Source organism: Trichoplusia ni, chromosome 14 (assembly GCF_003590095.1).
Source record: "Trichoplusia ni isolate ovarian cell line Hi5 chromosome 14, tn1, whole genome shotgun sequence".
Classification (NCBI taxonomy): domain Eukaryota; kingdom Metazoa; phylum Arthropoda; class Insecta; order Lepidoptera; family Noctuidae; genus Trichoplusia; species Trichoplusia ni.
The window spans coordinates 3,110,670-3,122,571 of NC_039491.1; the positions used below are offsets into that span (position 1 = coordinate 3,110,670).

Below are 11,902 nucleotides of genomic sequence, written 5' to 3' on the forward strand. Positions count from 1 at the left end.
TCTTAAAGTATTGTTCGCACAGGTTACTGAACGCTTGTTTCTTCGTACTGAAACATGGACAACGATCACAACTTAATAAATTTTCAACCATCCCGTGTATTTTGTCAACCCAGTTACATTGAGTTGGATCACATATTTTACAAATTTTCTTTTTCTTGCGCTTTTTCTCTACTTTTTCTTTTACATCAACAGCTGCTGTAAGTTTTTTTCGTGCTTTATTCAATTTCTTAGCTGCTCTCAAATCCGCCTTAGCTTTAGTATTACTCTTTTTCTTGAGCTCATTCATTTTCTTTTCCAACTTCTTTTGCAATTCCTTTAGTTCTTTTTCTTTGGATGTTAAGTAGTCTTGCTTTCTCTTCAGCATTGCATCTAAATCTAAATCATTTTTCGGCGGGGAGGGGGGCGTCTCTGTAGAAGGTGACTTGATCTTTATCTTCTTCTTCTTCTTGAAAAAGTTCTTCATTTTTCTATTTCTTGATTAGATTTAGAGACACGTGCTTATAAAAAGTTGGTTCGTTTTTATTATAACGTTACATCACTTGTTAGAATGCAATTATACTCAACTTTTTATTCAACTCCTTTTTTTTAGTTTTTTATAGCTTCATTTTATTTATAAAAATATTATTAAACTTTCGTCCGTTACATTTTAGTTTCCTGATGTCCTTTTGACAGAGCAAGTAGTAGTTTGATTGATGTAAGTATTTTTTATCTATAACCGAGTAACAAAAAGCAGTTCGTGTAGTAATGAGGATAGCTGACCAGTTAGTTATTACAGAATATTACACTGCGATTCGTTTTGAACCATGTACACACTGACCTCTATAGATAACATGTACACCATGTGTCACCTTTTCTACCTTTTAAATACACCTTTTCAGTTGTACGTTCCTAATATGAGATTTACCCTATGCCTAGATATTCCAGGTTTTCATTACATACTTCAGATGATATTTGAGTTAATATCCATTAAATTTTGTAAAATTTAAAATAATGTTTCACATTTGAGAATGTACTCGTGAGGCACGAACATTCAATACAAAATCAAACGGGCAATGTTGATTTCTTAAACAGGACAAGCTGGTTTATTCAATAAGTGTAAAATATAAAATAAGATTTTCGTATAAATTAGTACTCAGTTACTCACTAAACCGGAATGAGGCACATAGGAAGAAACTCGTAGTCTTCTTTTTTTTGGTCACATATAAGCTTGACGCGACAATCACAGGTTTAACTTTCAAATTTATTCAGGTCCGCGGTCAAGTATGGGCCAAATGCTTAACTTAATGAAAAATCACGTGTTTATGTATCGATGGATCTAAACGAATTGAAATTACTAAAGTTTTCGTACAGCTTCGGTTATTGCAGTAAATGTAAGTTATTTCACAATAATCTTCGCAAAAACAGGTATCACAGTATTCACAGTACCCGTCATCATCCATTGTTTATGTGTAATCAAGGCATTTTGTGTTTGAGTGTAAATAAGTATAGTGGTATCTGTATAAAGTATAGTATTGTGTACTGTGCAACACATGTAGGGGTCACCGGCATCTTCCCGACCGGGAGCGCGGGCGCATGCGCGGCGACGCGAATTCCCGGCAAATGTCTCACGCGCACCGGGCCGACGTTTGACGAACAAAGAGGTTTTTATCTCAATCTACTTATAAAACAGGCTCCTTCTACAGCATCGACTCGTTTTATGGACAGACTTTAAGTAGACTGTATTTGTTGGGAACACTTGCAATTTTATTACGTTGTATTTTATCGGAAAATTGTTTACGATTAAAATTACTCAAAAAGAAAATAATTTTATTATTTCTACAACTTAGTTATAGATAAAACCCCAATGTATGTATGTATTTCTGCTCACAAGAGAAATATAGGCAAAAACCTCAAGGATTTGAACCCGCGCTCTAGACGAAACACCAACAAAAACTTGCGACTACCTCTCCGCAAAACCTGGATATGATACCGTCAGATATTATAGATAAGTTTAAGTAAGAACGTTCTAAATCTTCATCATCTTTTCACCTTTGGCTTATGTATAATTCGCGAGTTCAGTGTATTTCCTGCATGAGTGAGGTCAGAAGGCTCCCGCGGCAAGCGGCACAGGCGGCACTCTCAGAGCCGCGAGCGGCGCGCACCGGCGCATAACACGGCCCGCCTCGGGAACAAGCGAACGTCCGCGCTCCGCAAGCCCGCCACCGGCGCCCGCGCACGCACGACGCTCATCAAAAACCAGTGAATCACATTAAATTGAGTTGAACGAGAACAGTGTTACTTTCCATCAGAGGCCAGACCCCTCGCAACAACTCCCAGGTATTTTTAGAGCAGTCGTGCTCACATCCAGAACTGGTTTTCTAGTTTTACATCGCGAAAGTGACTCGAATAATCTTGTTTATTACTAGTGTTACGTGCATTCACACAAAAAAAATAACATTAGATTATTTAAATTACTGCGTGGTGTGTTAATGAACGCAGTAACACTGGATTCGTTCGTTCCACAACAATCTATAATTAGCAGAACGTGTTCGATTTGTTTACGCTTGCATACTAAACACATAAAGTTTAAAATAAAAATATCCAATGCATGTGTACTAATGGAGTATTGGCTACCCTAGACGTAAACGTAAGAGGCAATTTCTAACAATGATCAGTTCCATTGTCCGCTTATCAGTGTTCGTTGCTACGTAATTATGTATGTCAGCGTGTGTGACCACTGCAGATAAGCGCATAAAGTAGCGCTATTTACATAAATAATACAATTGGGTGTCTGTTTACAGGGCGGGTAATGAAATGGCGTACTACCAGCTCGTGACACTCCTGACTTTGATGATCGCCGCTACATCGGGTATGTATAATTATTGGCAATTAACAGCACACATCTGTGTTCACTTTAAATAAACTCTACATACAGATATTCCTCAGTCAGGAACTTGGCACAGAAATCAGACAGACTTCGTGACACATTGGCAGATGCATACCTAATCGAAGCTTATCAATATTAAGTGTCCTGTATCCCTGCTTAACATGTTTTGAGGTGTCGCTATCCATATTCAGTGTTTATATGCATAACTCATTACTGAATGTACTTTTAGATGAAACTCACAGAGAACGTTAAACTACTTTTATACAACAAAAACTTTCTATGTAAGTACTGGTAACAAGTCAGACTAGTTTATTATCAAAGATATTATGAACAAGTCCGCCCTAGTACGCACTACATCTCCAGTATGGCTTTTATTTTCGAAGTCATCTCATACATCTTAAAACCATTATTGTACGATTCCATTGTTGCGACACTTGCGACAGTTGCTTAAAATGGCTCCAATTTCAGACAATAACGAATATATCCCACATATATATTTGTGGTTCCATTCATGTAAAACATCTATCTATGTTATCACAATGATAAAGTGTTAAGAAAAGAATTTCTAGTAAATAGATAGCCATACACAGAAGCTACATCAAAACAAACCCTTTATCAATAGAATCATGAATATTTATTCCGAAATCGGAGAAGTATACATCAGTATCATTTGTGTGGGAGTGATTCATGATTTCGATGATTTAAACAGCGACTCATAAGGAAACCCATTCGTATTATTATGTAAATACCCCTTATGTGTAAGATCAGAAACAAAATATATGGACGCGTCTGTAGTAAGTAGCGTAAAACAATTATTATTTACATAGTGATTCATGGCCTCAGGTGGCCGTGAATGAATGAAGTTTGAGATTATGGTTTTACCTCATCTTGACCTTTTTACAGTGACTAAGATTGTAGAACATTTTTAATCTTATTCTACTCTCCAACGCACCACGAGCTATAGAACAAGAGCACGCGTCCGATACAAACAAAGAAGTCATATGTAACTAATAATAGTTTAAACAGTAATGTGTTCACATGCTGCGAGTAATTTGTATTCATTGAAATAGCACGTGTAACTGAATTGTTTACGTAAATAAACGTACAAATAGTAAGTAGTAGTAAAAACAGTTTATATTACATCATTTCCAAAATTTAAGATCACAAAATTACTAAATACAGCGCTTATTCAAATGGACTCTACAAAATCCATAATTACAGTAGGCATACTTACTCATTGGTGATAAAATGGTGTTATTATCTCATAAAATTTGTTTACCGTCTTACAAACCTACTTAGTTACAGATTTAGTTTTAGTGAAGCGATAAAAAGTGAAAAAATACTTCTTCGATAGCTCTCGTACCTGATAATGGCAGTCCACAAAACACGAAGCTATAAAAGTATCTAGTATATAGAGTGTGGGATGTGTGATCTGTAAAAATACTCCAGTCTTCTCCGGGGCTATGGTGAATATAATTCCGAAGTTGTCATAGAGATATCAACAATATTTAAAAACATAAGCAAAGTAAAAATTAAAAATAGTATCTAGTCATGCTCTACTTTAATTCAGTGTAGCTTGTCGTTGTTGGAAGATCAATAAATAAGGTGCTTACTTCACAAATACAGTTAGTACATATGTGAACCGAGATCAATTTCCCGGATAGCCTGCGAATACTTGGATATTATAATCGTTCGAAAAACAGGGTCCCCTCTCAACTAAATAGCTGAAATGGTTGCATTAGAATGTACCCACGCACGGTACACAGACGAAACGTGACCGGTTGAGTTGGAAAAGGGACCTAAGTGGATTATTTCCTTTCCCGGCGTAGGTCACCGGTTCAATGTACATGCATAACGATTTCGCAGTCGAATGGAAGTTTCTGTGTGGATTATAGTTGACCTTAAAGATATGCAGTAAACGCTCGCCGGCTTGAAAGTACACACAATCTTGACTGCTTATCATATCGCGCCAGTGAGGTGCAGATAAGTAAAAATTACTTGATCGAATAACCCTTAATCTCCTTCAAGTTCGTGGGTTCAAGAGTCAAGTAGGTGAATGTAGAAAGTAATAACAAACAACCACTTACTGCTCTCACATTTGTCTACACCCACAAAATAAATAAAAAGCCATTTCAACAAGCTACCTGTAATGTAAGTGCACTCTACTCTCTGTCGGCTACTTCAGAGAGTAATAACATACATACATACATTATAGACACTTCATTTATCTGCACAAGATAGACGAAATAGGAGACTTGCGTGACTGTGGGCACTGGAGCCGAGAAGATAACGGACCGTTTAACCAATTTACTGTATTTGGTAACAGGAAGACTCGAATCTTATCTGTTGATGACTTTACTGTAGAATAATGCAATAAATAGTCTTTGGTAGATAAATTATTTAAGATCAATAAAAAGTGATAGTAAAAAACTCATTTTAATAATAATTATAGGGAAAATTTTGTAGGTACAGGAAAAAGATTTCTCGGTTTCGAGAGTTAATGATCACGAAAAGTTACAAAATTAATATGTCTGTTCCGACAATTTATTACAGTCGTATTGTTTTGAAGCGTGTCCAATGAATAAAGGTAATGAAGGCAGCCATATAAATTATTAATTGAACTGAGCGAGGATTTGAATCAATCAGTAGTTTCAAGTGAATTCTTCGTGAGTGATCACGAGCGCTTATTATACGCGGAAGCGTTTACCATTCTTCCGGCAAGGGCCGTGAGAATAGCAATATCTACCTTTTAAGCGAGTAGAAACTACATGACCAATAGTGTAATCTATTAGGTACCCACTGGCGTAAACAACCACAATGACAACACACATTAACTCAAGCTCAGATAGCTTAATTGCTCAACCTCCTAATTTGTTCTAATGACGTCGTTAGACAAAGAATTTACCAGGAAAATAATAAACTACCATCGCTGAGTAAAGTGCAGATAGTAAAGAAGGTGCAATTTAAATGCAGTGTAAAATGATGATTAATCACGAATCTTGTCCGGGTGTTTAACGATTTCCTTGAAAGGACTCTACTTAATGACCAATCTACAACCAAATCATTAATTTGTTTTAATAGATTGGAATTACCATAGAACAATAGAATTCAAGGAAACAGTGGAAACTATTGCTCGCGTAATAAAATATCTACCTAGACCTCTTTCATATACCTACCTGAATTTGAAGACATCATTCGAGCATAACTTTTTTGCCAGTAAATAACGCAACGAGCAGTGATCTAAAATACATACATCTAACGAGCACTCCATTTGCTCCGATAAGTACTTTCACTTCGAGACACGAGGTTACTCTCAACAATAAGATAATTGTGAGTCATTTCATCAATTACAGTATCATTTGGATATACTTAAATATGAGCTCAGCCGTCGTTAGCCCAGGAAACCGGATTTTAACACCGTTAAGTACACATTATGTTAAAGCTGCGCCTGACCCACTAATTGAAGTGTTCGCCGGCCTCCCGGTCCGTGGCGACACGAATGTTTGCATTTAGATAAGTTTCGAGACCACTGCAGTCTATTCTCTATTAGCTAACAACTTAACACTGACTTTTAACGTAAACTTTGAACATGATAACGGTTTATCGGCATTTCCAAATAACTTTCACGTCGGCCGTGTGATAATTGATTTGTGTTACATAGCAGTTTAAACTAATCTTTTAAGCAATATCTGACTTTTGTATTCTCTTTCACATTGCAGTTGTTACTCCGTGTAATGGCGAGAACTCTACTCCAAAAGAACAGGACACCACATTGCCAGAACTCGCAAAAGAGGAGGAAGACAATAGCCGCTACAAAACTCTGGAGGCTAACGCTACTGTTCTGAAGCTCTTGGTTGACGATAAAAATGGCGTCAGCAGGTTAATACCTACCTACATTAGCCTATTATAAGCCTTCTTCGACGTCGTAAAACCCTAGATGAGATTTGGAGGGAGAAAAGTCAATAATCTCAAGCATAGATCACCATCAAATGTTTGAAATCAGTAAATAAAACTATCAGGGATGCCTTTGCCGGAGCTGTGGATTCCATTCACAAGCTTTGCGATATCCTAGTAATGTTCAAAAAATACATGAGGAAACTGTCTATCCCTTCAGATCTGAGGTGTTCGATATGCTCCACTCTCGCGATGACATCGAGTCACACATGGACCTGCCCTCTTTTCCTGAGGACGCGGAGGCCGCTCGCGTAGAGGTGCCTTCTGTGCTGCCTGATTCTCAGGCTGAATTCTTACAAGGTAGGCCCGATAGTACGTATAATGTGGTCGCACGTGGTTTGGACAACATTAACCCTCAGGCTTGCCGCTTTCCTTTTTCCTTTTTGATACGATTCCAAACCCAGCGAGTACAGAGACAAAATAATTCCAAGGTTCTATTACTCTCAGTCTGTCGTGTAGCTGAACGTATGATAATGAGTTTGGAAAACCACTCCTCTGTATCTCACTTTTCTTTAAACATGTTTTAACTTAATTCCTTTGTATAATTTTAGGTCCTGGTGAGACAGTTCGAAAGGATTCGCAGAAGTTCCGGTACAGCAGTGTGCGCGGCGAGCCAGCAGGCGCTGCCGCTGGCATCATGGTTGTTGTGACGTGCAGCATCGTGTGTCTCGCGTACACCGCGCTCATCGTGTGGAGAAGAATATACTTGTGAGTACCAGTTAATAATCTACCTAATATGTTGTTCATCTGTCTCGTAGGAAAAATATCTTAATATCCACGAATCCAGATCCGATCTTTATGAGTTGTGAGAGCATTAGTTGACTTAAATTCAAAAAAAGAAAGAATTACATTTATTTTTTAAACATGTCGAAATCGGTAAATGTCCCTTGATTGCGACATTCAAAATTGATTTTACCTCTCATTTCAAAATTTGAAACCGTCGCGTCTCACAAATATTATTTATTTAACTACGTACGTCCCATAAAACGGCTATTGTGTGGTTGTAATATGATCCGCGCCTTCCCGCGACCCGGTGCGTAGGAAGCGGTCAATTGGGACGGAAACCGTGTTATGCTAAGTGAATATAGCCCTCTAGAACACATTAACGATGACTGCCTACAGCGTGCAGCGGTTAGACGTTGATTTTGTTCTATTGTCTGTTGATATGATTTCGTGGTAATACGTGATATGAATTTCATGCCTCTAAATATACTTAAAAAATAGGAGTAAACTTATATATAAAGGAAGTTCATTGAATTTTGCTTCGCACTTTAGACAAATAGATTAAAATCTTTTTTTGTTTTTAGAAAAAGAAATGGTCTCAAGCATGAACTGTTAAGAAATGAAGAAAACATTGCTGAAACGAGGATAGAGGTAACTAATACTTTGTACTTACTAATATTACCTATATGGCTCTATTTACGTTTGTGCCTCTGCGGTTAACGCTGTCAAGGTTGTAATATACACATATAATTGGTACAGTCACCATCAAAAGGAAATGAAACAAATTGAAGGGCATGACCCTTTAAGGAAACTGCATTATCCGTTGATATTGACTAGACATAATAGCCATTCTGTCTGGGTATAGATTTAAAACCACACGAGGCTTTAAAAACTCGAACTGGATTTCATTCATGTTTTACACTTTTGTTGGTGAGTGTACCTATTACCGTGTCAAATGAAGTGCACTGAGATCAAAGATATAATTATAAGCACTGTAATTAATATGACTTTCAAATGTTTCTCATTTCAGTTGTGAACGTGCCAATCAGAGGAGCCATCTGAACAAAATAACAAAGAGTAATTGACTCTAAAACATCTCAGTTTGGTTGGCAGTCTTCTGATAAGCTTCAAGACTGAATTACATTAAAATTGCGTTAAATAAACATTAAGTTCTAAGTAAGCATCTAATATAGAGAAAGAACAATTTTAAATCCAAACAAAACCAATTTTACTACCATTTAAGTTTCAATTCATGATAGTTGCACTGTCATTCTAATATTATCGTAAAAAAATGAGATAAGAATGATGTAATAACATCATATAATCAATCGAATTATTTGCAGCTCAATAATTATATTATTTAATCAGGCTGATAGGACTAGTCTAGAAAATTGATAGTTGTTCGACCAACTTTTGCAATAATTTTTCTCATGTTTCTTTTAGCCCCTTATTTTATATTGTTTGTAAATTAATATTTAAGTACAATAGCGTTTTTAATCGCTTAATACTATTACATTACACACACTTAACTCCTGTAGCATTAAATGTGCCATACTATCTTCAACCATTTGGTCTTTAAACAAATGATGCAAAACATGATTGGCATGTATAAATATTTATTTTTAATTTAAAGTCAGAACATGTCTGTGATTTTTAAATTAAGGCAATGTGGAAATAAACTTTTTTAAACAAAGCTTTTCTTTTTTTATGGCCCGTTAAATAAATACTCTGTTTTACATACAATACAATTATGATGACGACAATCATAGCATTTAATGTGTAAAAGACAATTGTATCATGTTTTTGATGGCCGTGAAACACTTTTCAAAATATTGCTTTGAAGTTGTTTTTCTTTAAAAATTTGATTCAAAACATAGTTGAAATAAAACAAGGATTAAATCAACACATTGATAACAAAACCAAAAATCTATTTAGAGGATCAATAAAAAACCATTAATTCAACAATCCAAATTTTATTTGTATTGAAATCTAAAAATATCATGTAATGTGATGTTAATACACTGGCTACAATTAACATGATCAAAAATAGGTAAAAAAACAAAACATAACAAAAGTAAACATTGTTTGTTCTTACATTATTATGAGCATCTCCTGTTTAAGTTGTTACTTTGTATAAAATAAGAATAATACATATTTAATACATAATATTTTAGGGCAACCTGCAATAAATATGATCACAATTATTTGTATATCACCTTTTTCTACATATTCTGTTCTAGTTTTCACTTCTTTTCCTTATGTCTAACAACAATGGGACCAATGTTGTCACCGGTTGCTTTGTTATGGGCCCCATGAGCACCGTCACAGTAAGGCCACTGAAAATAGTAAAAGAAAAGATTTACGTCGAGCAAATCTAATGTATCTTAGCAATACATGAGCAAAACACAAGATGATAACTTCAAGGTCAGTTACATGCTGATAACATAATTAAATGATGCAGGCTATGTTTGTTGGCATAATATTTACTCTATTCAACTATGTTTTAATTTAACTGAATAGTGAATAGAATAGGGAAATAACAAAATAGAATTAAATTATTAATATAATTTATAACAGTCTTTATAACATTTTGTTGAAAAAGATACATATTTTTATCCAAATATCTAGCTCAATCTTATCAAACTTTTATGACATACTTAGTTGTTGTTTTTAAATAAAAGTAGGTGCAGTTCCATACTATTATCTAAGTGACACAGAAGGGCCATATTATTTTTACACTCTTTACTGGCAGTTCCTGCAGGCCAATGCAGTATTGTTCAACAAGAACTGCCATTTGCAAAACCTAAACCAGACCTCTATTATAAAGGATTATTTATGGTTCCTTAGCACCTTACAAATGGTATACAAACTTTTTGAATTAAAAGTGGTATTTCATTTACAATGGGTATGGTACTTACATTTTTGCTTCTCCAACAGCGGCATAGAGATACCTTCTCAGTGATGTCCTCAATGTCAATAAAATCAACTACTTTGTTAATATCCTTTCTAACAGCAGGGTTGATTGTACCATCACCAGCTTCACGGGCTTTCTTGATTGTTTGGTAAGAGTAGTATGAAATGCCTCCAACTACCACTGTGGGCGGGATTAGAGCAAGCCAATCCCTAACTGAAAGAAGAAAATAATAAATAATAGTGCTGAATTATCATCATGATTCTTATTATTTAACAATTAAAGACAGGTTCCTAATGTACCTGTTCATGAAAAAAGTAACAGTTCCCAAAACAGACAAAAAAGCAACAGTTCCCAGAACAGACAAAAAACCAGCTGCTGGAAAATCATTAACTATGAGGTCAAGGTAAAACTATACATAGACATTAAAATTATTAGACGAGACAATAGACATGATTGCATGTCGTCTATAAATCTAGGCACAAATAATTACTGCTACAAAATTATTTGAAAGTAAGTACCTAATTGAAAGTATGTCATTGAAAAATAAACTGCTCTAAGGAAATTCCACATTAACCACTTTACACAATTTTGAATTTTATAGTGACCACATAAAGTTAACTATAGCTCGCAATACATTATTTATAACTGTTACTTCTAAAGAAACATGACGTAAAACATTAGACCAATGTTATTTGAATTTTCATGAGATAACATCGATCCGTTTTAATTACATATGCCTAACAAGTTAATTAATTATATATTCGCAACTACCTTATCACATGGTTAAAATGTAATCTCACCTCCAAGTCGAAACCATCCCCCAACAGAATCAGGAATCGGCAGGCTAGCTAAATAGTTTGGTATGGTAACTTTAACTAAATTCGAGACAATATACATTTTAGGAATATAATTGTTTAAATCTTTAAGACTACAACACGCTTTCTGAATAAGGTACACAGAAGCCAAGTAGACTAGATGCACCGTGCACGGTACAGAAGTTTATGATGACAGTTATACTTCTTTACAAATTTACATCTGTCAAAATGAGTTACACAACCTCTCAACGAGTTCCAGATAAAATATTGTCTTCATTTTCAGCTTCTCGACGAAAAATTGCAAAAATGTAGATGTAATGTTTAATTGCCTAAAAGGCTATATTTTAAATTTATATTATATAAGAGGCAGGTAGTCCGTAATCGTACACAAAATCTAAAATGAACGGCGAAATAATATTGTAGTTATAAGTACAGCCTAAGCACTACGGTTTTTTCTTTGCAGATCTACAATGAAAGAAATTAGTTGTAACATCGTTTCATTACCCAAGCCTTATGGTGCCTGAAGTACTTTTTATGAAAATGTCATTAATTGATTATTAATTTTAATCTCGATATTGATCCGAAATAACTAAGTTTTGTTAAAATAACCCTAAAACGAGTCTTGTTGAA

General features: G+C 35.2%; 2 protein-coding genes across 3 annotated transcripts; one reads left to right on the plus strand and one right to left on the minus strand.

Annotated features, from left to right (window-relative positions):
• Nucleotides 1–2,155: 2,155 nt before the first annotated feature.
• Nucleotides 2,156–8,611, plus strand: LOC113500728. 2 transcript variants are annotated; one of them, XM_026881610.1, is made up of 7 exons: nucleotides 2,156–2,316; nucleotides 2,781–2,848; nucleotides 6,586–6,745; nucleotides 6,981–7,120; nucleotides 7,372–7,528; nucleotides 8,128–8,194; nucleotides 8,574–8,611. In XM_026881610.1, the coding sequence occupies exons 2-7, from the start codon at nucleotides 2,794–2,796 to the stop codon at nucleotides 8,577–8,579; spliced, it is 585 nt and encodes a 194-aa protein (XP_026737411.1). In that variant the 5' UTR covers nucleotides 2,156–2,316; nucleotides 2,781–2,793; the 3' UTR covers nucleotides 8,580–8,611. The 2 variants fall into 2 exon arrangements, with proteins under 2 accessions (XP_026737411.1, XP_026737412.1); XM_026881611.1 differs by lacking the exons at nucleotides 2,156–2,316; nucleotides 2,781–2,848 and adding an exon at nucleotides 2,872–3,147.
• Nucleotides 8,612–9,499: 888 nt separating this feature from the next.
• Nucleotides 9,500–11,476, minus strand: LOC113500730 (CDGSH iron-sulfur domain-containing protein 2 homolog). Its single transcript, XM_026881612.1, has 3 exons — nucleotides 11,258–11,476; nucleotides 10,462–10,670; nucleotides 9,500–9,879 (listed from the first exon to the last, which is right to left on the minus strand). The coding sequence occupies exons 1-3, from the start codon at nucleotides 11,352–11,354 to the stop codon at nucleotides 9,787–9,789; spliced, it is 399 nt and encodes a 132-aa protein (XP_026737413.1). The 5' UTR covers nucleotides 11,355–11,476; the 3' UTR covers nucleotides 9,500–9,786.
• Between the last annotated feature and the right edge of the window lie 426 nt (nucleotides 11,477–11,902).